General features: G+C 41.1%; 1 protein-coding gene and 1 long non-coding RNA gene across 2 annotated transcripts in view; one reads left to right on the top strand and one right to left on the bottom strand.

The window, feature by feature from the left end:
* MTMR7 (myotubularin related protein 7) overlaps positions 1–18,280 on the bottom strand; it is a 44,735-nt gene extending 26,455 nt beyond the window's left edge. The window contains exons 1-3 of the mRNA XM_036382903.2: positions 18,066–18,280; positions 3,429–3,551; positions 1,687–1,849 (exon numbers count right to left, since the gene is read on the bottom strand). Coding sequence (XP_036238796.1) covers positions 1,687–1,849; positions 3,429–3,551; positions 18,066–18,089 — 310 coding nt within the window. The 5' untranslated portion in view covers positions 18,090–18,280. The remainder of the gene's footprint in view (positions 1–1,686; positions 1,850–3,428; positions 3,552–18,065) is intronic.
* A 377-nt stretch (positions 18,281–18,657) lies between these two features.
* On the top strand, positions 18,658–24,277 carry LOC118686611 (uncharacterized). Its single transcript, XR_004980196.1, has 3 exons — positions 18,658–20,421; positions 21,968–22,052; positions 23,685–24,277. It is a non-coding gene; the product is annotated as an uncharacterized LOC118686611 (long non-coding RNA).
* The last annotated feature ends 239 nt before the right edge of the window (positions 24,278–24,516 follow it).

Genomic DNA, 24,516 nt, shown 5'->3' with positions numbered 1-24,516 from the left:
TCAGCTGACAGCTTGACTTTATTAAAATTCTAGCAAAAATAAAATTAAGCATAATCTTCACCTTTACTGTAACTAGAATATCAGATAGCATGGAACATGTTAAACTGGTATGCAACGTGAGCTTCTCTCAGAACTGAATGAAAAGAACAGAGCAGAGAATGTCAAATAGAGCCTGAATAGGTCAAATTATCTGCTCATGGAGTAAAAAGCACCTTCTAATGCTGAGTAACCATATTATCCAAAGGAAGAACAGCTTCATGCCCTGACAAAATGACAGGGAAGAGCACAGTCAGGTACAAATGACTCAGCTTGAATCAGAGCCTTCTAATTTTGAGTAGGTAGGCAAGATCTTATCCTGTCTCAAATCATGATCAGATAGTTTGCTGGAGAAGGAAAACTGCTGTGCAGCTAAACCATGCAAAGAGCTAATTCTACAGGGCTGTTACTGCATCTTCTTTACTCAGACCTTCTTGTCCACTGCAGTCAGTCACTGAACTTGTATTCAGGGTCCTCAGCTACTCTTCCTTTCATCATTCTGGTGCATAGCAGCACACACACCTCCTCCTACCTCCAAGAAAAAGGATTACAGTATCACATGTCTTCCAGCATATATGAACATGTACTTGCAGCTGAGGTGCATGGAATGAGTCCAGATTTTCATCAGCAGAACCACTGATGGAATTTTTCTAATTGTTTTAAATTTCTCTGATTACTTTCACCCTGCATCACCTAGCTTACCAAGTTACTTCTGCTACACTTAGGAGGTACTACTGCTACTATTAGTACTTTCTAAGGCTCAGTAGCTGTGCTGGTCGACTGTGCACTTTTTGAGCCCTCTATACAGTAGATAAAATTGGTATTCTCCTAACAAGAAAAAAATTAAATCCAGTTGTTGTCAGCTCTGTAAATACTGTAACAGATAATTTCTTTGCATGCTGTTAAAATAATAATAAAGGACCAAAGCTGGTGTTATATTTATAAAGTCATAGTTTAAAATAAACAATCCAGAAGCTTTGTCAGTTTGGTCTTAGGAGAGCATAGTGCAGAGAGGCGTTATAATGTAGGCAACAAATGTTGGGCTTTGATGCAACATTTGGTTTTTCATTGAAAAGGGGAAAGGTTTCAAAAAGATCTTGAACTGAATTCAGAAACACACAGGGCAAATTCAAAATGTAGGTAATAATAGGCCAAAACACAGGCAGCCCAGTGAAATAAAATAACTATTTGCTGCTAAACCTTTCACTGATTTTAAGGAATTTCTGCACAGCACAAAACTTCAAAATGGAAACCTTGACAGGACCACTATATGTATTGTAAAGTTTTTGTTATAACAGGGAGATGAAAGTTACCTGAATTTAGAATATTCTCCTACATTTACATTTACACAAGTCATCCAGCAAATGAGTTGCACACAATATATCTTTATAATATATTTCATGGCCCATGATGCTCTAGAGTATTATTTTAAATAGAAGTTCATGTCATACTTTATGGAGTAAACTACTTGTTTTAATGAGCTTTCTTCATTGATCTACAAATGATGATATCAATATTTCTCTCACAACACATCTCTATTGAAACTTTTTTCTTAACCTGCAAAGGACAAAGATGCACAGATACATTTCTTCCATTAAATTCTCCCTCCTCAGGATGAAGGCTGATTTTTGTGCTGTTTTCTTCCCATACCTGGCCGAGCCAGACGTATCAGGGATATGTAAACGTCATGGCAGTCTCGTTCCTGAGGGATCACCAGATGGATCACCTGGAAGTTCTTGCAGCGGATCAGTAAGGGGCAACCAGTGGCAGTGGTGGCTTGCTTCTCAATAGAGGAAATTTGGCTGTGGAGAACCTGAGGGGAATTGAAAAGAGTTATGCTAGTCAAATCTTTAAGAAGAAAAGCAATTATTTATAATGGTGTGCCAGAGCAGGCACAGTAGCTTCCACTACTCTTTCAGAAAACCCTCATGCTCCTCCTCTTGTAGTTCGGTTGTATCTCCAGCTTCGGGCTCAAGCAGCTTGATACACCACCTGCAGACAAAGAGGCATTTCTGGAGTGTTTCAGCTGCTCAAACATCAGCCTGCTCACATGCTTTTTTTGTTTGCTTTAGTGTAAACTAGTGGTTGTCAAAGCTCTTTTCATCTATTTGCATGGGGAAAAGATGAACCAGCATCAGTTACATAAGGCTAAAATATTGTGCCTCCTCATGGGTAGAACAGTAATGTTGATTTAATTTAAAATACTGCATCAAATGAGATGAAGCATTACAATGAAAATCTGGTCAGGAATAGTGGGATCAAAGGAAGATGGAGTTAATTAGTACAAAAATGGACAAGGGGTGCATAATTAAGTTACATAAAAGACTCTCCAGTGTATGACCCCAAGCAACAGCTGTACCTATATGTGTACAGGTGTGCTGGTTTTGGCTGGGGCAGAGTTAATTTCCTTCACAGTGGCTGCCATGGGGCTGTGTTCTGGATTTGCACTGAACACAGGGTTGATCATATAGAGATGGCTTTGTTATTGCTTACACAGAGCCAAGGCCAACTGCAATGCAGGCCAGGAAACTGAGAGTGACGGGGGCTGGGAGGAAGCACAGCCAGGACAGGTGACCCCAACTGACCAAAGGGATATTCCAGACCCTGTGACACCATGCTCAGTGTGTGAAGTGGAAGGAGGCAGGAAGCAGGGCACATTTGGAGTGATGACATTCACCTTTCCAAGTCACTATTCTATGTGATGGGCTCTGTTCTCCTGGAGATGGCTCAGAACCTGCCTACCCATGGGAAGCAGTGAATTTGCTCCTTGGTTTGGTTTGCCTGTCTGTGTGGCTTTTGCTTTCCTAATTAAACTCTCTTTATCTTAACCCATTTTCTAACTTTTACTCTTTAGCTTCTCTCCCTGATTCTGCTGGTTGGCAGCAGAGTGGCTGCATGGGGCTTGGTCAATGGTTGGGGTTAAAAAACAAGAAAAGGCAATATATCTTGTCAATCAATCAAAACAGCTATTTCAAATTACTACTTTATTAAAAAAGATAAAGTATTAAACAAAAAAAATCACTGATTCAACACTACCAGTAAAGGAGAAGGCCAAGAATTGACAGAAGCAAGGAAATAGTTCATATTCAAGGCATTTCTCCTCAGTTCTTCCTGGATGATAGGAGCAACAGTGCAGTTTACAGCAGCTGTTCCTCAGTCACTCACATCTGGTATTCATACAGTGAAGGCCCTTCTCTTCCTCTTACTATACTGTAATATCTAGAATCCACTGAAAATGTTTGAAAATTGCTAGGCTAGAACTTAGCATGGCCTCATAAAAGCATCCATATGAAGTAATTAACTATTTTTAAAGTGTTTTGGAAGTAATTTTCAAATTACCATCAGTGAAGTGCCATGCACTTAGAGCTAACTGAAATAATAAAAATTCATACCCAGGTTTCTTTGCGGGTTTCAGAACCATTCTCCACAAATATGACATGGGTAGCTGTTAAATACAAGGTTCCCACCACAGCTCTTCTTGAAGATAAACGATCAAGTAACCTAACATTTTCCACCTATACAAAAAAGTGACAGAGGAAAAAGAAAGAAATAATTAGGCTATGACAGAAAGCTCAATAGTGAGAGCTCAATGTTCACATTTTGTCTATTACAAAGTTCTTTTCAGCACAACATTAAATATCACAGAAGTATAACTATATGAGAAAATGTGATTATGTGATTTATTTCCAGATCTTCCTTAATTTTCCTTTTCTCCCTTCTCTAGTGGTACCTCTGTATCCAAAAACCAGTTACTTAACACTTCAAAAGACAATTTCTCAGTTGAGTTCTTCCTTGTGATCTCATCTCACCAAAACCCTGTGACAGCAAGGCAAGGCCTGTCTTTCAGTTAGACTCTTGCTCCATTCAAGCCATTCCAGCTAAATTAAAATAAAATAATAATAAGTAGGAGATAATACTGGTAGAGTGTCTTTCTTCAATGGGTCTCAATAAGGCAAATTTTCTCCCATGCAAATCTCTGTTGAGATTTAAAACAATGTTAAAAGAGTTTAAAAGAGTTAAAAAGAAACATTTTGATGTTGCTCTCTACATTCCTGCTCGAGCTGACAGCAAAGGTCACACTGCAAGTTTTGCCTTCAGTAACTTTTCAATGGGACTCAAGAGTTTCACTTCCACTGCTCCCCACCTTGGGCACAAAATGGGCATTCTCCCTTTTCTGCACTCCTGACAACAGGAGAGTCTAAAACACATTATTAACTCTCAGATCACCAGCTTGTGACTCATACATCATTAGTATTTTGCATATGGCATGGGCTATATACATATAATTACGCATATTTTAGGGGTAGGAACTAGATGATCTTTAAGGTCCCTTTGAACACAAATTGTTCTAGGCTTCCATGATTTCTGACTGAGAAACTAGAATAATTTAAAAAATCAACAAGCTTGATATTCAGTAGGATAAAACCTGTCCAAAACAGTTACCAGTTTATTACTATAGGTTTGATGGATCTCCTACCACAACAATTTTAAAACTATTATTAGTTGATTTTCCTGAGAAACAGAATGACAGCATCTGAGAATTACATGTTTGCAATGTGTATTCCAAATACAATGCACTATTTTAAAAATAGGAATAAAGAAAACCTTAAAATAAGAATAAGCCAGTTTAGTAGCAAAATGCTTAAACCAAACCATTATTAAAGCAGAGTCATCTCCCTCAAGGCCAGTTATAATATGTTTTAAACAAAAATGAAACTATTTCTTTAAACAAAAAAGGCTGCTAGAAAGCATGGATGAAGTCTTTTCCCAGGGCCATCGACTTCAGAGGTCATGCATTGGCTTGAGAAGGAATGGAAAAAATACAATATTAACCAAGCATGCATTCAGCAGCAAGCAAAAGAGGAGGGATGATACAAAGAAAAATGTAGGCAGTGCCCTTCTGAAAGGAACCCACAAAACCAATAAAAATCAGCATTTTCTGGATGAAGAAAGGTCCCTACACTGCAGTCCAGCCCAAAAGGGCTCTGCTGCACAGGCACTGATCTTGCACAAGGCACTCATCACCCACCCCAGCCTACAAAGTGAGCTAGCATGGGCCATAAAACACAACCTAGCAGGCATCCACACAGCAGGACAGGGCTGAGGGATCAATTTCTAGACCTCCTGGGTCACATCCTTCCCCACTCATCAATCACAGCCCCATGGCTGAAAAATGCTAACCAACAAAGCTCCTCTTTGGTTGTGGTTGGTTTGTTTGTTTTTTTTTTAATACAGAGCTACAAATAAATTAAAGGTTGAATCTGAATGAACAGGAACAGTTGCAGTAAGAGCTGTGTGGTAAGTCTGATTTCATCAAAGCAAATGCAGTGGCTGCACTGGGAGATCAGAATTCACCTCTCCCGGCAGTTTGTCTCTCAAGAACAGACAGTTGCAGCAGCTGAGGGAAGCATGAGAGGCAGGCATGAACTCATGCTCCCTCAGGATCTCAGCCCAGCTCTGGGGCCTTCCTAAGATGAGGTCACACTTTTTAATAGCCATAACTGTGTTTACATTCCATTCATTTTATTAAATAACATTTTGTATATCTGTAAATTATTGGCATCCACAACATACTGTGAGAGTGAACTTCACATTTCAGCTATAAATTGTACAATAAATTCCATCCTCCTGCTCTTTTTGAACTTGTCACCAGTTATGTGCCACACGTGCTGTTACAGATCCTTCCCTCCATCCTCGTGTTCCAAGAGTGAAGAGCCCAACTTTACATAGCTGTGACCTTTATGGAAGCTATTCCAGACAAGCTCTTCCACACTTTTGATTAGTCTGCACGAGGTCTACTTCCTGAGAAAAGTCCAAAAGTGCAAACAGAATTCAAAGATTGGATGTACAACAGGTTTCTGTAGTTTGTGTAGTGCAATAGTGATGTTTGCTGTTTTGCTTTTTATTGGATTTTTAAAAGTTCTCAAACATTGCTTGCTTTTTTGTCCTCTGCTGAGCACAATGGGGTTTGGGTTAGTTTTGGGGGTTTTTTTAGTTTTGTTTTTTTAGAACTAGCAATTGTAACTCTTAGTCATGCCTGCATATATAAGTTAAGATCTAACCCCCATGTGTATTATATTTATTAATGATAAATTTAGTCCATCAGTGTAATGAGGCATTGCTCAATCTTAGATCTCACTCTGCTGATCAAAGGATCCAGAGAATGAGCCTTCTTTCTTCTCCTGCACTCTCCCAGCCAGGAAAAGAAAGACATGTCCAGTGGTTTCTTTAAACCTAGAGAGTTTGGGAATAGAGGGAATGGGAATATGTTCATTTCCACAAGAGGGAAGCACACATATTAATAAGGCTTTGGAAGAAGAGATTTTTTTCTATCTTAGAAGTCACAGCATGCTGAGAAATCAGCATTAATTGCCAAAATTTATATCAGAAAGAGGTAATAATTATTTTTCTAGGTTTTTCCTACAAACAATGCTCCACTTTTTCACCAAAACAACTGTAGACTTTATTGGAGAATGTAGGAAATTATGTATGTACTGTCGTGTCAGGAAAAAGGATAGCACATGCACACGTGCTACACTTAAAATGAAGAGCTGGTGTGAGAGACCAGATCAGAAAACACAAGTCTGTAAAGCTGAGAGCTGGACGACCACAAGGAATTAGAAAGAAAACATTAGCCAAGGCAGTCTAGAGAGGGGCATCTAAGTAAAACTTCCATAATTTAAATAATTTATTCAAAGCTCTTGCCTCTTTATTTTTTCTCCTTTTTTATTTTTCTTTCCTGATGACTATGGTTGTCTAGGCCTAAAAAAAAGACCACCAGGAGATTAATTTCAATAACTAAAACTGCTTACATGGAGATAAATAAAGTTGCCCAGAAAGTCTATTTCCAATGCAACACAGATGACAGAAAAAAGGAGGCAAAAATAGAAGTTAAAGGGAGCGCAGATTAAGAACAGATGGAAGGCACTTTTTACTCAGAGAATAAACATGACAAATGACTTATGAACAAGGTTGCCAGGAGGTCATTCAAGAAAAAATGTCATATTAGGAAAAATCATGGGCCAAAGTTTTATTCAGGCACAACTCCCACCAGTTTAAATGGGACTCCCACCTAAAGAAGAACAGCACGCATATGACCCTGAAAGCATTTGGAAAAGTTCGCCTGCCAAAATGTTATTCCTAAAAATATTCAAGTACCCTAATTTGTTTTCATTTTTAGTTTAAACAACTTTTTTTATAAGCTTTGACTGCATTTCCTAATTTTGAATGCTTTTTGAATATGCTACCTTCATCCTCACTTCTTTAAGCTGTTTCAGTGTCTCCAAACATGTCAGCATCTCAAAACAGTGCAGAAGTTACTGCTACTATTTCAGGCTGTTCACAGCTCCACATGGGAAAGCTTTTTCAGATAAATACAGGATCAGTTCTGACTGTGGGCTCAGACTGAGTAGGGAAAGGAGAAGCAAAACTGTTTGGCAGATTGGCAAGAACTGGAGCTTCCTGTCACAGCAAAGCTCATGTGGAGCAGGAAGATGCTATCTGACACAAGATGGTCTCTACTGTAGGATTTTCCAATAAAATTAAATTTGAATTATGAAATAAAAATCTCAAAGAGCTTTTTTCTCACTGCATAGGTTTTAAGTCTGTCGCAGACATCTTTCATGAAAAATCCTTTCTTAGGATTTTTCCTTGTGACAAGCTGCAGTTCAGCAACCAAAGTAAACAATGGTTATCTGCTGCTGTGGAATGCAACAGGTAGAGCCGTGATTGGTCTCCTGTGGGTGTTTGGATTTCTTGACCACTCATGGCAGAGCTGGCTCTTGCTCTGTCTGAGACACAGATCTTTGTTATTCATTCTTTTCTATTCTTAGCTTAGCTAGCATCTCAAGAAACCTTTTCCTTTCTATTGCTTTTTAGTATAGTCTTAATGTAACCTATATCATAAAATAATAAATCAAGCCTTCTGATCATGGAGTCAACATTCTCGTCTCTTCTTCATCCTGAAAACCCTTGTGACCACAGTCACAATTGGTGACCCCCGACTGAGGAGGACAATCATCACTTGGTGAGACCACCAGAGGAGCATTGCTGCACTGGGTAAATCTCAAATGTGTGGCATTGATGGTTGCTTCACAAGTGACCACAGAAGTGGATTCTAGCCAGGAGCTGAAGAACTGAAGATCCGAATTTGGACAGAGTTCACAGCAAGGCTGACCACAAAGGGAACCTTCTGAAAAGCCTCCAGGAAGATGTTCGGAAAGCTCAGCAGCACCGTGCAGATAGCCAGAGAGTCCTGGACACTGTCACAAGGTACTGTTGGTTTTTCCCCTCCTGAAGATGAGGTCAGTCGCAGTTTGTGGCTGCTCATCTGGAGGACTCCTCCCCTAGAGGATGAGGTTCCATTCTCCCCTTCAGAGGAGAAACTTATTGCCCTCTGGCAAAAATGGGGTGAAGAGGACAGAATTCTCCTGTTGGAGGCAGATCTCTGTGATTTTTTTCGATGGGCAAAGCTCTTTGGGTTTTTTACGAATGTGCTATATGCCCTCGATATGTTTGTCTGGGAGTGTATGGGCTCCATTTTCCAATTCTTTTTATACCGGGGGTTCGGATGCCCCTCGATTTATCCAACCTTTTTGAAGCTCTTTCTAGTCTTGAAACGGAGAGCAGCTGTTTTTCCCTGGATTGCTAACTGCAAGGGCAAAGCCCCGTTCCCCCCGATTCCGGGGGAAGACCCTTTGGAGGGGGACGCTCTGCTGCTTTCCAGCCCCCCTGAACCACAGTGGGGGGGCGAAGTTTCGCCCGCAGCCGAAGTTTTTTTTACCACGTCTTCGGAGCATGCTCAGACGGAGCCGTTTGTTCCCCCCTCCCGTTGCTCTCAGGGGGGATGGGAGTGGGCGGCACCGCCCCGGCCAGCGCCACGGGCACCGCCCCAACCCGCCCCGCGGGTGCGGGCGGTTCCCCCCGCGGCCCGTCCCGCGGCCGCCCCTCCGGGGGAGCCTGTGGGCGTTCCAGCCGTGGTTCCACCGGCTTCCCTGCCTGCATCTATCTCAGAGACACCGCTTCCCGCGGCTGCGCCGATGTTGCTGGGCAACAGCGATCCACCGCTCCCCCCGGCCGTCCCGCCGCCTTCTGCGACTGCGGTTCCGCGGCCGATGTCAGAGTCCGGCGCAGAAGAAGCTGCCGACCCCGTGCCGCCCCCGCCGCCCCCGCCGCCTCCCCAGGCGGCCCCGCTGCCTGCCCCTGCGGGGACTCCGTTCTCCATGTCTGCGTCAGAGGCTGCCTTGGAGCCGGCGGCAGAAGCAGAGGCGCCTCCTGCATCCAGCGTGACTTCCTCCCCGAGTTTTTCGGGTTGTCCCGGGGCTGCCCCTACGGGGGGAGCTGGGACAGGGGAAGAGGGCGTCAGCCTGTCCTTCCGTGGAGGAGGCATGGCCCGACAGCTGGCTGTGGGCGCAGCGCGGCTGCCTGTTTTCAAGATCAGCATTCTTGGCGGGTTGGGGGGTGTTTGGTCCGGGGTTTCCCCCTGGGGGATGCGAATCTCTCTGCCGCCCCTCGCGCGCCCCAGCGGCGAGGGGAAGGTGGGTCCCGAAAGTTCTGCCCCTGGTCCCCAGCCCAGAGCGGGTGGCGGTGGTGCCGTGAGGCAGATGGGAGGAACACCTGGTGCATTTGCATTGCAGAGGCAGAGGGCACAGCAGGAAGCGAGCATCGCTTGTCTGCTGTGGGGAAAGGACATCCCCAGACCCGAGACGAAGTTTCTCGGGACAGCTTCTGTCTTCCCACTGCCGGCATGCCTCGGTGATTTTGGGGAAAGGAAGCGTTTGGTCACCCCTTCTGCCATTGTACTGGCAGCAGGGTGCGGGTCTGTGCCAATGCAGAGCCTGCCTCGGGGGCTGGGCCTGGGCTGTCTGGTTTGGTTGCTTGGGCCAGGGCCACCTCCCGGCCTCCTGTTGGGTTTGGGGGCTTTGCTTCCCCCTTCTGGTCCTGGGCCACCTTTCTGTGGGCCAGGTCTGGGGTTCCTGATCCTTCCACATGGGCCAGGGCCCCCAAGGGCCTCTCTCTGGCTCCTCTGCTGCTGCTGCTGCTCTTTCCGACAAGACAAAAAAAAAAAAAAAAAAAAAAAAAAAAAAAAAAAAAAAAAAAAAAAAAAAAAAAATTAAAAAAAAAATTATTAAATTGAATAAAAAAGGGTGAAAGAGCTGGCAGCAGCTCAGAGGCATTGAGGAGCCAGGGATTGGCTTCAGCCCAAGTTGTTCAATGAAGGGCTGTGGCAAGACATTTCAGAAATTTTCTAATTTTCTAAAAATTGTTTGAAGACTGTCAATGGACTTTTGATAAATATTGATGGACCTTTCTGTAGCAAGCCTGTTTCAGGACCAAAAGAAACTTTCAGATATGGCAAAGAGGAACATCTTCGAGCCATGGACTTTTCCTGAAACTCAGCTGCTTGGACTTGAATTTTCTTTGCATTGTTTTTGCATTTTCTTATATTATAGAATTGTTTTAGTAATATGATAGAATTTTATGTTCTACAGGTGAAGAAATTCCCAGTGCATTCCACAGGAGCACTTGAGTGGAGTTTGACTGGCAACAGATAACCTGTCAAGTGTTTGTCTTTTTCTTCGGCATGAGTACAGCAGAGAAAATTACAAACACTTTTTCCTTTTAATTTAACTAAATAAAAAAAGGTGACATGTCGCAGACATCTTTCATGAAAAATCCTTTCTTAGGATTTTTCCTTGTGACAAGCTGCAGTTCAGCAACCAAAGTAAACAATGGTTATCTGCTGCTGTGGAATGCAACAGGTAGAGCCGTGATTGGTCTCCTGTGGGTGTTTGGATTTCTTGACCACTCATGGCAGAGCTGGCTCTTGCTCTGTCTGAGACACAGATCTTTGTTATTCATTCTTTTCTATTCTTAGCTTAGCTAGCATCTCAAGAAACCTTTTCCTTTCTATTGCTTTTTAGTATAGTCTTAATGTAACCTATATCATAAAATAATAAATCAAGCCTTCTGATCATGGAGTCAACATTCTCGTCTCTTCTTCATCCTGAAAACCCTTGTGACCACAGTCACATAAGTCTATGTATTTGCTTCCTACACATAACTTGAAGAGGAAGACACTTGAACAGCTAATTCTGCCATGGTCATCACTGACCTGCTCTTTATCACTGAGCATCTTGAAGAAGCTGAAAAGCCTATTTGTCAGCCAAGAACAAAAGAGATCAGCTCCTATGTCACCAAGTGTTCCCTGTTCCTTTAGGAGGAGCCCTGGCTGATTCATCTCTTCTAATTCCTTATCCCAAGGAGAAAGGCCAGAAAACCCTCCCAGCCAGGAGAAAGCTGCCAATTAAAGGTAAGCAGGGAATGTCCTCACTCAGGCCCCATCCTCAGGAGCTTCTCTATTGTTCAGACACTTGAAATTCATTGCTCTACCACAACCCATAAAAGCAAGTTTCATGTATAAGCTGATAAAGTACCTTGAAATTTGGCTGCACAAATGAGTTTCAGTGATTCTCCAAGGTTAAAGAAAGGCCACTTCCACAAACTTCTCTGCTGCTGAAAAAGTTGACCCAAAGCCAAGGCTGGGCCCTAGGGGCACACACTTAGCCCTACAGAGACTTCTTCTTGTCCATCCCCTTGGCCTCCTAGGCTGACCAGGGATTTCTGCTGCCTTCCCTACTCTCCTCATGAGGTTACCCACAGGAGTAAAAGCAAGAAGAAACTGCATCCTGGGAATTCGTGACAGGACTCTCACTGGCCGTAGCACTGCCGGCAGACAAAAGCTAAGGGAAGAGCTTGTGAAAGCCAAAAGCCTGAGCCTAATGAGAAAAAGGAGCACAGCTGGTATGGTTGGAGGCCAAGTGGAATATTTGAGCTTTCTTCACCCTGGTTGACCCCAGCTGTCCATGTGTTTAGCATAATTCCTGAGAGGGAAAAAAGACTACATGTAAAAGACCAAATGCTATTACTTTTTTTTTCCAACACAAAGATAGTAGTGTTGTACTTGTTAAACAAAATATATAATAAGTGATCTTTTTTGCATGTTCTTGGAGTAAGAATAAAAGAAAACTGAATTGCCAATTGATGCTGCCTTTTAATGTGGTTTCCATTCTATTTCATAAGAATCATAAAAACTGTACTTGATCCATGTTACATTTTTATATTTCCCTCTCTGAAAAGATCTCCCAAGTGCAGTAAAATAATGCACAGTCTGTGAAGTTAGATGGCTGCATATGTCAAAAGACTCAAACAAAGCCAAAAGTAAATAATTAAATTTAAGCAATGATACCTTAAGAGATGCATTGTAAAAAGTTTCCTCAGGGCAAATCTGGCAGGATGGGGGAAAATATTCAAGAAAAATCTAAACAAGTTTAATTTTCTAAAGAACTAAAGTGAAATGGAGGAAAAGAGCTGAAAAAAATTAATGAATGATTCATAATAGCAAGACAGACAACAAACTACCTAATAATTTGGCTTTAAAAAGAAACTGTTGTCTGCTAAGATCTGTAAAGAGTGAGGTCAGCACCACATTAGCAGATACACCTGAGTAGCAGCTGCGTGATGTGAGCAACAACCAAGACCCTATTACAAGAGTTTAGAGCATTACAATATGGTGCCAACACTAACACAAGGCTCATACATAACATTTTCTCTTTCAGTCTGTATTAGATCTCATTTATCTGGAAAAGGAGAAGAGAGCAACTAAGTGTATCCTATTAAAAATCCTATCTAAGAGTTTTAATTTAGGAAAAACAGGCCTTCCTCAAGGCAGTAAATCTTAAATACATTTGCCAAATTTGTTCCAATTTGGCTCTGAAAAGATATATAGGGAAAAAGAATTCTGCATGCAGCCAAATAAGAAATACATCTTTAAACTCATGTATTTGATACAGGCTTTTCTGTTACATGTTTAAAACCATGCCCTGTTCAGCAGCATATTTTAGAGCAGCAGTACCAAGTCATTTCAGCTGTGCAGGCCACGAGAGATTTGCATTAAAAATGGATTTGTAGGACTCCTTTTCTGGTAGTAGGGACCTGTCTTTCTCAGCAGAATACACCTGCACAGCAGGAAATGTCAGTGTGCATTTTCTATTGCAAATAGAACATTCCTTAGGTTTACAGACAGCAATGGCTCAAATACCACTCACTTGGATCCATTAACAGCAGGCCTAGAGATTCCAGCCTTGACCACCCCAAAGCCTAACTTCTCAAATCCTTCATTCCAACTTCAGTCTCCTACTATGCAAAAAAAAAAATTAAAGAGGACCCTGCAGACATGCTGTCTTAATGATTTCCAGTACTATTTTTCAAGTGCAATAAGGTTTGGAGTTAGCAGTTTAGACATAAATACCAAGACAACAAATTAAAACACACGACTACCGATGATTTTTAGAGCTTGTTTTGTGACTTTATCCCGCTACCTCTTTATTGAGTGTCACATTATTGAATGTATGAAAGTCTGTGTGATCTTCTGACCATTTTTGACTAAATATTTTGAGAATAATGACTGTTATAAGACTTTGTTTAAATCGAAACACACTAGGAAGGTAGCTTGATGACTCTAATTCAAAACAAATATTTTATAGCACAATTTCAAACAGATATTTTAAGTCAAATCCCACAATATCTGGACATTTTCTGCAGTTCTTATTTTCATTATATCCATCTTCAGTCTGATGTAACCACAGAACATTTTCTGGGCATAGAATACTACAAAGCTCACTTGTATTAAATTTATCCTTTGGGTCAAACTTTCATAGCACAAAGATGGAATAAATGGAGCCCAAAGAAAATTAAATTTCATTCTAAATAAGGAAGATTTATTAATAAGAAAAAAATCCATAACTCACAAAATCAGAGTTAAGTGAGTCCAGGATTAGTGTATATGTTTTAATGCATCATTTGACTAAAGCAGTGAAGTAGAATGACATATTTGAAGCCATGAAACATTACTGGACCCAGAACAGGTTAACCATGATGTAAAATGAGAAACAGTTATGAAATCAGAAAACACCAGCTGAATTGTAAGACACGCTGCTCTAAGTTGTATACTTAGAGGAAAGTACAGAAACCACCTTCACACAACACTCGAAAAGCAGAAAATCAACTTGGCACTTAAAAGATGTGGCATAACGTGTTTGCTGTAACCTGATGACCCAAAACACCATAAAAAGGCAAAAGGCCATGCCAGCCTCACCTCCTGTACCTTTCCAAAGTAGCAAACTAAACGCAAGTTTAGCCAAACTCTAGTACTATAGTGAAGTGTCTGTGGCACTCCATTCCCCATTCCAGCAGGGGAAAAAACCATTTCACATCCCCAGGTGTTTCCCAATCCCACCTCAGGGCTGCTGCCACCTTTCTGCATAACTGAAATAAATCAAACTTTTCCAAATGTTTGGATAGTAGCTTGGATACAGAGAACATAACTATAATATCATACTTTATCTCAATAGAAGGCACACAGAGAGCAGTGGTAGAATATGCCAACTTACCTCAAAAAAAAACATGGAGATCCAGCAACCCAGAACATGTCGTAGGAAAGTAAAGACTGGGCATGCTGGGTTCAATTTTGCTACTGACCTGGATAGACATCTTGACAAATGTTTTGCCATTTACATTATATCCACTTTATATATATATATATACATACATATATAAAGTGGATATAAATCACATGGGTTTCCGATGGAGACTTTGTGAAAAAGGACATGTTATAAAATTTTATTAGAAAGTAAGAATTATGTAAAATTGATTAAAAACAAAAGCAAACACACAGCTCACTTACACATGCTGGAAATTTTTTCTGTGAAGCAATACATCTGGTAGAGCGATTTGTCACTAACGTGGGAGCAGATCTTAAATTCTGCCTGAGAGAGGCATCATTGAAAGGAAGTACTTCACTGTAACATCACAAAAATGAAAGCACTCGAGCAACTCAAGTCATCCCAAGTATTCTGTTAACACTGAGCCAAAAGAATTACTGGGCTAAGCCCACTGAAGACAGCTAGTACACCAGGGAAAAACTGATGTGTTCTTTATTAGAGGGCCATCAATAGGCCTGCTGACAATGTACAAACACAAATTATATGAACATATCTAGAGAGCTCTGGATCTTTCATCCTGTCCCTGGCCAGACAAATCTCTACACATGCTCCTAAAACATGCTTCTAATCTTCTCAGAAGTATTGCTGATTTCTTTTTTTCTGAATGTTATGAGCTGTTTGTCATATTTCGGGTTTGGAGAGTTATCCTAAACCATCTTGCTGCCCAATCCAAACTCATGTCAGTCACTGGTTTTACTAATTTTTAATTTTTAAAGGGTATGGGAGTTATATATAATTCTATTCAGCAATGAGGGATGGTTTCCAACTTTTAAACTTAAATTATGGCCTTCATAAATAGGATGACATTTACTTTGTGAAAATACAGTGCCTATGTACCCTGTTTTCTACCAAGAGTGTAATGATAGAACAATAGTGGTCAGCACACCAAATAGTGTGTTAGCAGGTGGATATGTACAGTCTGTTGGGAAAGCACCAGAATGGCTTTTGCAGTGGGAAATCCTGCTCCAGAGGAGTCTTGCAAAACTTTGTGTGGGCAAAGGAAACACATAGGAGCTTCAACACAGACAGACATGGTAGAATACCTCCAAGAAAAACAACCTAATACATATCTACAGAACAATGGATTGGACATAGGAAAGAGGTCCTGGGGTCATTGATGACATTTCTCTGAAATTATCAGAATCTGGAGGGCTGTGATCAAGATTCACTGTGAAGGCATGGGTAGGGTGAACATGGAATATTTATTGAACAAATCCTTGAAGCTAGAAGGAAGCAATACTGAAGGAAGCTACTCAAGACTTTTCAATAGTCAGAATTTTTGTGAAGCCGTGATCTTCTGGAGCTTGCTCCCATGCAGGCTGTGGAGCCAGAGAGTGTCATCCTGTCTATAAAGAGCTCTGGCTACTCACACAGAGAGGTCCATAAATGGACACTAATAGGAAGAGCTGGAACCTAATACAACTGTAAATGCTGAGAAGCTGCAGAACGTGGCCAGGTCTAAATGCTCTCTCCTCTCTGTCACTCTGACACAGAGTAGTTATATTAATGAACTACTGACCCACCTGGTATGTAATTACCTTCTGCTTTTTCAATGTCTGTTATGTTTTATCAGATTAATTTTAATATTTATGAACCATAAATCACTACAGTCATATTTCACTTAAAACAATTGCTGAGACCTAATGGGTGTTATGTAATATAGACCTCCCTTTGAAGGAAAAGCTTTTACTTGGGCTAAGAATTTTGTTTTGAGATATTAGTATGTTTATTATCTTGCTAAGTATGGGATTTACCTTGCTTTTCCATGTGGCTGGGTTTGTGAACCAGGAAAGTGTCATTATTCTGAGATTAATACCTTTGCAGAACAGGGCAGTCACTTCTCAAATTTCTCTCAGGACAAGTTTGTATGGAGTCAGGAAATGTGACACCAGAGGCTAACATATGGTACTATGAGATTTCCCTTACCTATTTTTACATTACAGGCATTGGAAAACATTTAATGTTCAGTTACAAATTATCAAAACCAAATTCAGTAAAAATAAAACAAAACAAAAAACCCCAACAAGTACTGGTGACTTATTTTAAGATGAGGGATCAAAAAAAACATCAATGGTATCAATTCTGTCAGGGAGCTTTAGATACACTGTTTTTTCAGTGTATTTAGGAGTAACAGGAGAGTTTAAGTATTTTAGTAGTCAATCAAAACATGTTGATTTTCTACATTTATATTGGAAATTTTAAAGGATTTTTGTACCCCTTGTACTTTTAAATCATTCTTTCTAAACTGCTCTATTATATCAGATACCTTTCAGCATAGCTATAATGTAAGAGACTGCCAGGATGCAGGACTGCAGAATCACCTCACACTGAGTCAAGATTTTCAGTGACCTGAGGCATTGGTACAGTGCCTTCTCACAGTACCAGTTACAGAAATGGGTTTTACATATGCAGAGTAATATTTTCTGGACCAGGACCTGGTTGTAGAAAAGAAAACAGATAAGCTTCATTGCCTGCAACAGGGACTTTCCTGGGTCTCCCACTGGCAGCAAACACAACCATTTTTTTATTTTTATATTTTTCCACCCTTATTAGTTGTTTTTAACATTTTTCTCATTCATGCTTTCAGCATTCTTCAGCAAATGGTCAGGAGCATCTGTACAGACAACTTCCACTAATTGTACCTACCTGCAGGAGGACACAGCCATACTGTTCTGAAATTCTTCCTTCCCAAAAAAGGAGATAACAGGTAATGAAATGAGATTAGAAGAAAGGCAGTTGTTAAAATGCCTATCTTCTTACTAGATTTACAGCTTAACACCTAAAGGCCAAAAAAATAGGCAAATAACAAGGCCCTGATCTCAAATTCATGTCATCATATTAAATATTGATAATAAATACAAATAAATTCTTAATTTCAAGGGGTTGGATTATTAAATAAATAAATAAATAAGAAAATATTTATTTATTATAATAAATCCCAAAATTTTTTATAATATATCCCACCCCATTTCAAATTAACATATTGCTCAGGTTCACTTTTTTTGTGATTACGTTTAATCTAAACCTTTTCTGTGTTAAAACTGTATTTTTATTTTATTTTTTAGAGTAACGAGGCAATTTTGTGAAACAAATACAGGCCTAGTGCTTAGAAAGCTGTAGAAAAAAAACGGATTACGTCGGCTAAAGATCAAACATACGCATAGAAACACTAAATCAATTCATCGCCGAGCCTGACGTTTCGGGGCACACGACGGGCATCCGAGAAGCAGTACCCCAGCTGCCACTCGGGATGCCTGCAGCTGACGGGCAGTGCCTGCGGTAACAGAGGGACGGAGCGAGAGTCCCGACCAGCCCATCCCGCAGGGCAGGAATCACGGCAAACTGGCCGGCAAGCAGTCCGCAGCGCCAGCTGCAGGCCCGTACAGGCCCGCAAGGCTGCAGGGCCAGGCTCCCCCGGGCCGGAGCCGGACTCGGAGCGGGGATGCAGCCGCGGCCGGCGGGACCCACCTTGGGCATCCGGATGTGCTCCATGGCGGCAGCGCCCGGCCGGGCTCCTCACGCACGGCCCCCGCCGCGGAGCCGGCCCTGCGCACCTGGCCTCTCCCCGCCGCGCTCCGCCCCGCTGCTGAAAACAATTGTTATTTTTTTTAATCGTATAATTTCATTTGATGTTTTCCTGGCCTTTTCCGGCGCAGGTGGGAAGGACGAAGGGAGGGTTTATTGCCGGCAGATGATGCGCCCGTGCTGCGATGCCGGCAGGTCAGCGGCTGGCTCCACCTCCCCGGCAGCTGCCATGCCGCCCCGGCCGCAGGGATGCTCCGCGCCCGGCACGGCCCGGCACGGCACGGCACGGCCCGGCACGGCACGGCCCGGCACGGCCCGGCACGGCCCGGCACGGCACGGCACGGCACGGCCCGGCACGGCCCGGCACGGCACGGCACGGCACGGCACGGCCCGGCACGGCACGGCACGGCACGGCCCGGCACGGCCCGGCACGGCCCCGCCGCCCCCGGCCCCGCCGCCCCCGGCCGCAGCCTCCGCCCCGCGGCACCGAGCGCGCAGCCCGCACGGTGTGCTTGCTGTCTTACCGAGCGTTACATCGCTCTGCCCTTTCGTTCAGGGGAGACCAGATCGGAAGCATAAAGCGAGCTCTGTCTGAGATCGCCTCCCCCCCGTTTTGTTTGTTTCCTGGCCCAGCGCGTACAGTAGCTCAAAGACAAAGGCTCCACTTACGGAAACCGAAGCACTGAATTTTGTTTATCTCAAGCTCTGTGTGTCTGTAGTTCACGACTTTGCTGCATCCTCAGATTTGCACAAGGGAATATTTTCAGTGACACACAGTTTTCAGCCTTGTGTCAGAAATTCCTTTTCCCATCTTTTGCCTTACCTATTGCCAGAGATGTGTTTCCTCTCTGTCACTCTGACACAGAGTAGTTATGTTAATGAACTACTGGCCCACCTGGTATGTAATTACCTTCTGCAAGAGCAAAAAGAAATGACACTGAGATGATTTTCCCAGTTTACCAGTGTGAAGATAAAGAGCAAGTATCTCTAGTAGTATCTCTAACCATCTTTCATACTCTCATCAGCTATCATATTCAGAGCAAAAAGAGAAACTTCTCAGTGTTTATACCAATGTGCAAATGACTAGAGGTGCTAGTATATTATTTCAGATACACCATAAATATTAAATGCCCAGGTATTCTATATTGATCAAGGTATTCCAGCAATTCTTCACAAGCAGGGACTAGCCTCATGGAGGCATAGAAATAAATGTGGACAACTGTCAAACAAGCCCCACAAAGGCCACAGCAAGAGGACTCTGCTCCAGAGCTACAGAAGCTCTCAGCATATCCTTTTCTTGCCTGCAGAGAAGAGAGAAAGCTTAATTTGTTTTGTGAAAGATAAAATATGGGTTGAAAATAACATGGGGTTACCAAAAACAGAAATGCATTTTACCCCAAGGGAAAGGGAACAGTGGGTACAGATCTACTGGTTCCTAAGTTTCTCCAATTCTGCCACTTTCTTGCTAGTGAATGGCTAGATTTTCTGCCCCCATTTCTTATCCACAAAACCCAGGGCATCAAGATTTTTTTTTATATCACCTCTTAGGTTAGAGGAGGCAGAAGCTGATGAGTGGAAAATGTCACCCCTGGATTTGACCATTCTGCTTGCCACTCCCATTTTGGCCCCTTTCTGCCCACCTTTCTCTCATAGTTCTGCTGCTGTTTGGATGGCATCCATAAATGTGCATAAAGTGTGGACTTCACAAGACTCTTGATCAGTGGCATATTTTTATTCTGTGTTTTAGGCCAGAGCATCAGAATCAATTAAGAATTAACCAACCATGGAATATGTTTCCTTTGTAGTTATAGCTGATGTGATTCATTGTGTGTATTATCATCTTTTGGCATTACCACCAATGAGTAAAGTTGGAAGAAAATACATTTATCCTTTCAGTCCCCAGAGATGCTTTTACTCTGGTACATCTTGTGATTCATCGCAGCCAAGTTCAAGTCCTACAGCTGATGTCAGGAGAACTTTCAGATGCAAGTGACAATGCACTTTAACTCTGCTTCATATTCATCAGTATCTGCCAAGCTAAAGCATTGCTGTCCAGGTAGCAATCAGTTGCTCAACATCCTGACACAGATTTTGGCCTGTCTTGGACTGATAAAATAGTTGATGGGCAAATGCAGCTGTAAACAGAACTTAGGTTTAGATAAAAGTTCCATCTGATGCAATTGTCATGTAAAGCTTCAGTAAACACAGCTTTCTAAAAATTCTCTGATAGTTTTCATTTGCATTTCAGGCTCATGGAGACTGCTGCCTCAACAGTCCGGAAATTAAATCCTCTGTAAAGGTATAACCAGAAATAATTCTGCAGATTACTGCTCTGACTTGACTAGGATGTAGGGGCAGGAAAATTAAATTGCCATGCCTACACAGGTTTTGACCTATCTACTGAAACTGCAAATAAAGTTCTAAATTTATTTCCCATGAAGAATGCCAGTCACTGAGGACTAGAATCATACCAGCGTAATTACTTTTTATATCCCCAAGTAACAGAGTCAGTTTTCAGCCTCATCCATTAAAACCTGAAAGCACATTTCACTTCCAATATGTAAACATTTCTGTTACAGTCAGTGGAGTTACCCAAAAACTCAAACGTTTTCCATACAAGCTACCTGGCCTGTGTTTGAACCACCATGTTAGATGTGGAAGGCTTTGTGGATTTATTTGTGTTTTCCAATTATATCTTACTTGTTTAAGGGTAGTTTCCTGTGGGCTTCATTTTAATATAATACAAAATCAAAGAATACATTTAGGTACTTTAAATGCTTATTTTAAAGTTTAGTCCACAGATTTGTAGACATAAATTAAATACTGATATGTAGGCAGGAAAATAACTGAAAATTGGTGATATAACAGCTTGGTTGCTAGGACAGCTATAGCCAAGGTGGCAGAATCTTCCAGTTGAAGAGTCTGGTATATGGGATGAAGATGTGGAGATTGGGCTCAACCCATGTTACTGTGGGCTAAAGGCACTGATGGCAAAAAGTGGGTTTTGGGCATCAACTCTTTCTCATGCAATTCACCATACAGGTCTTTGTACATTATTTGTTGAAAATTACACACAAACCAAATAGGACTGTATCAAAGCCAACTGACTTTCTTATCAGTTTTCTTCTAATGAAAATATTCAGTAAGATGCATGGCAAAATCGACTTTTTATAATAGGAAAAGGGAAATAATACCACTTTTTACCATAAAATATGGTATAATAATAAATTTTCAAACATAACATATCTACACCAGTAATACACAAGAGCATCAAGAGTAGTTACAAGCATGTAACTTGTAACTACTTTGTTGTTTCAAAATTGTTTTCTTCCACAATTCCACAGTACTTCTTTGCTGGTTTAACCCCTTCATATGATAAAAACCACCCCTATAATTTATTAGAATTATGGAATCTTTAAGTTTGGAAAAGACCTCTAGGATAATTAAGTCCAGCCATTAACCTGAACATGTTACCATTAAACATCATATCCAATCTAAACCTTTTCTGGCACAGCTTGAGTCCATCTCCTCTCATCCTGTCGCTTGCTGCCTGAGAGAAGAGACCAACCCTCGCCTGGCTACAACTTCCTTTCAGGTGGTTGTAGAGAGTTGCAAGGTCTCCCCTGCCTCCATTTCTCCAGAATAAACAACCCAGCTCCCTCAGCTGCTCTGCTCCTCATAAGATTTGTTCTTGTTATTCCTTTTGTCAGGGTTTTTCATGCCACTTGTCAAATGATAAAGATTCATTCTATTGGAATATGTTTACGCCCTAGGTAATAAGTACCACAGATTCAGAAACAGTGTATCTGTTTATATTTGTTTCATAACTTTTGAACCTTTTTCAGGGAACATGCAACTTTCTCCTGGTAAATGAACTTGGACACACAGACTTCACCCCCCAGTTAATATAGCAAGAACTGCATGTACAAGGTAAAGGATGCGAGGAGCAGCTTCTACTTTATTGTTTAACTTGAGTGTTACTAGGTTTGACCTTTTAACTTTTCTTCAAGAATGGCTCAAAGTCTTTGATTTGGCCTTGTTATAAAACATTGTTACATTCTTATAAAAGCAAATTTTTTGCAGGAAAAATACCAGCCAACCTCTGGAAATTGGAATGGTTCTGATGCTATTCTGCAGATAAACAAACTGACATTTATATCATATAACATATACCATATAACATTGTGATACATGATATATGGTACATCACACATGATATCTGGCCAGGTTTGTGATAACTGGCCAGAAGTGCATAGTACAGAAATAAAATAGACAAAACTCTTCAATTACTCAGGATATATGTACAGTTATTTACATGATGATTTCACATATTGAAGAAACAGGTAGGATTATGCCAAATTGGTCACTGTTGATCAAATAAGAGCATTGCAACAAGATTAGAACGCTCAAACCTGTTGCTCTGAAATGCTGCATTTTACATAAGAAAGCATGTTGGCACAACCACCTGGAGAGATAGTGGGGGAAGGTGTGTCAGGATGCCCTGGAGCTGGTATTTGTCACACCACACACAGCAGTTACAGAAAATCTTAGCACTTACGGGAAGGGGTCAGTCAGTTACTACAATATGGATTGTAGGGGCAAAAAGGAGAGAAGTGCTTCTCAATGCAGCCAGCAGAGACACAGACTCTTCCACAAGATAATTTATAACTCCTAAACTCCTGAAGTGATGAAATACTGCTTAGAGATTTGCCTCTGAACTGTAGCATCTGCCGTATGCTGACTACCTTTACACTAGCTTTTCCCAAATCTTAGACAGGAAATACTCCCCTAAGTGATATTAGAAAATAAAAATAACTTTAAAAAGAAGGTATATATTGTTAAAAACACCTTATCTTAACTATTTCCATTGAAACATTCAGTCAGAGGCTCAGCAACAACTCAGGAGAAAAAAACAAAGACGTAGAGTTAAAAGCAGACTGCAGCTCTGTGTAGTCTGAAGTAGTATTGCTCAATGAAAAATAACATCATGATAGGAAGGCAGCTTCCAACACTTTCACAAAGAAAATTTTCTTAACTTATGGGACCATACTAGTGGTGTGCCTAGAGCATTTTTCCCAACATGAAGAAAAAGATATGGACATGGTGTATTTGGGTTTAGGGAAAGAAGACTAGAGAAGAAAGAAAAAGTGGATAACAAAGGAAATTTATTCCCTGGCCTTTGTATAAGAATTAGTTAAAGCTATGTTTAAAATACTGAAGAGTTTATCCTGAAGCTTCCCATTGACCTATGGTGATCAGAATTCAGTGAAGTAATTGTGTCTTTTATAGTCATGCCTATGCATGAGGGTGTGATAGTTATAAATTAATTTTGATTACTCTCCAAATTTTACAGAAACTACAATGCTGTATCAAGTGAAATTTAAAATAAGGACAGTTGTTTCCCAAAAATATATAATAAAACCCTCAATGAAATTCTGTTTTATACTTCAAATTCACACAATATGAAAGTACATTTTTGAGATAATATGTTTCTTTCTGCCTCTAAAAAAACCCCTTAAGATTAGCCTTTCTTTTTCTTTTTCTTTTTTTTTTTTTAATAAGGTGCTGAAGCCAAACACAGTTCTTCAAATCTCTGTGCAGAACAACTGAAACTGATGTGATTCCTACCACCTGACTGACAAACAGCCATCAAAATAAGTGGCCAGAATCAGTTTTGGCTGCCTTGCACTTCTTGAAATCCTTCTGAATTTCAGGTGATTGTCCTGGCCCCTTATCTACCATAGGATTATGGAAATAAGCTGACACTGTGGAAGCTGCCAGTGAAGTATCACTAAACCTCTGTGGTAAAGGGGCTCAGAATATGCGGTAATCTTTAAGCTACTGACAAGCAATTTAGTTTTTGAGAAATAGCTGATTAAGCAAGGGTCATAGAAACCTCAGTGTTCAGACTGAAAATGTGTTATGAATAAATTCACATGTGCTTTGACAAAACTTGCCCATTTTATACTTGAATTCACTTTGTTTCACCTGGTCAGTACTTTTCAGGGTCCATTACTGCTGCTTGGGCTTAGGGAAAAAGTTAAATTTTGAGTGGGTTCTGAAGAAAGTTCTGGCATTTCTGGGCTGAAAGCTCTGAAGCTCAGGAAATTTCTTTTCTCTAACTCTTGACATTTTTTCACCCTGTGTAGTATTACATTTTTGTTCTTTATCTCTGTCAATTATTTTCACAAGAAGACAGCATTTGATGTAATCTGTTCCCAGAGAGGAATGTCCAGAGTATTGCTAAAAAATACTTTTGCTCATTGGTAACAGGGTGTGTGAATTATTATGGTTGAATGGTCCTCATCTGAGTGGAAAGGATGCAATGTCTAGCAAAAAATATCTGTGAGATGAGATGTACTATTAACTTCAGATGGTTCTGGACATGGTTGTA

Source organism: Molothrus ater, chromosome 4 (genome assembly GCF_012460135.2).
Source record: "Molothrus ater isolate BHLD 08-10-18 breed brown headed cowbird chromosome 4, BPBGC_Mater_1.1, whole genome shotgun sequence".
In the NCBI taxonomy this organism is placed as follows: domain Eukaryota; kingdom Metazoa; phylum Chordata; class Aves; order Passeriformes; family Icteridae; genus Molothrus; species Molothrus ater.
Note: the sequence above shows the minus strand (reverse complement) of the source record. Positions and strands in the feature narration are given on the sequence as shown.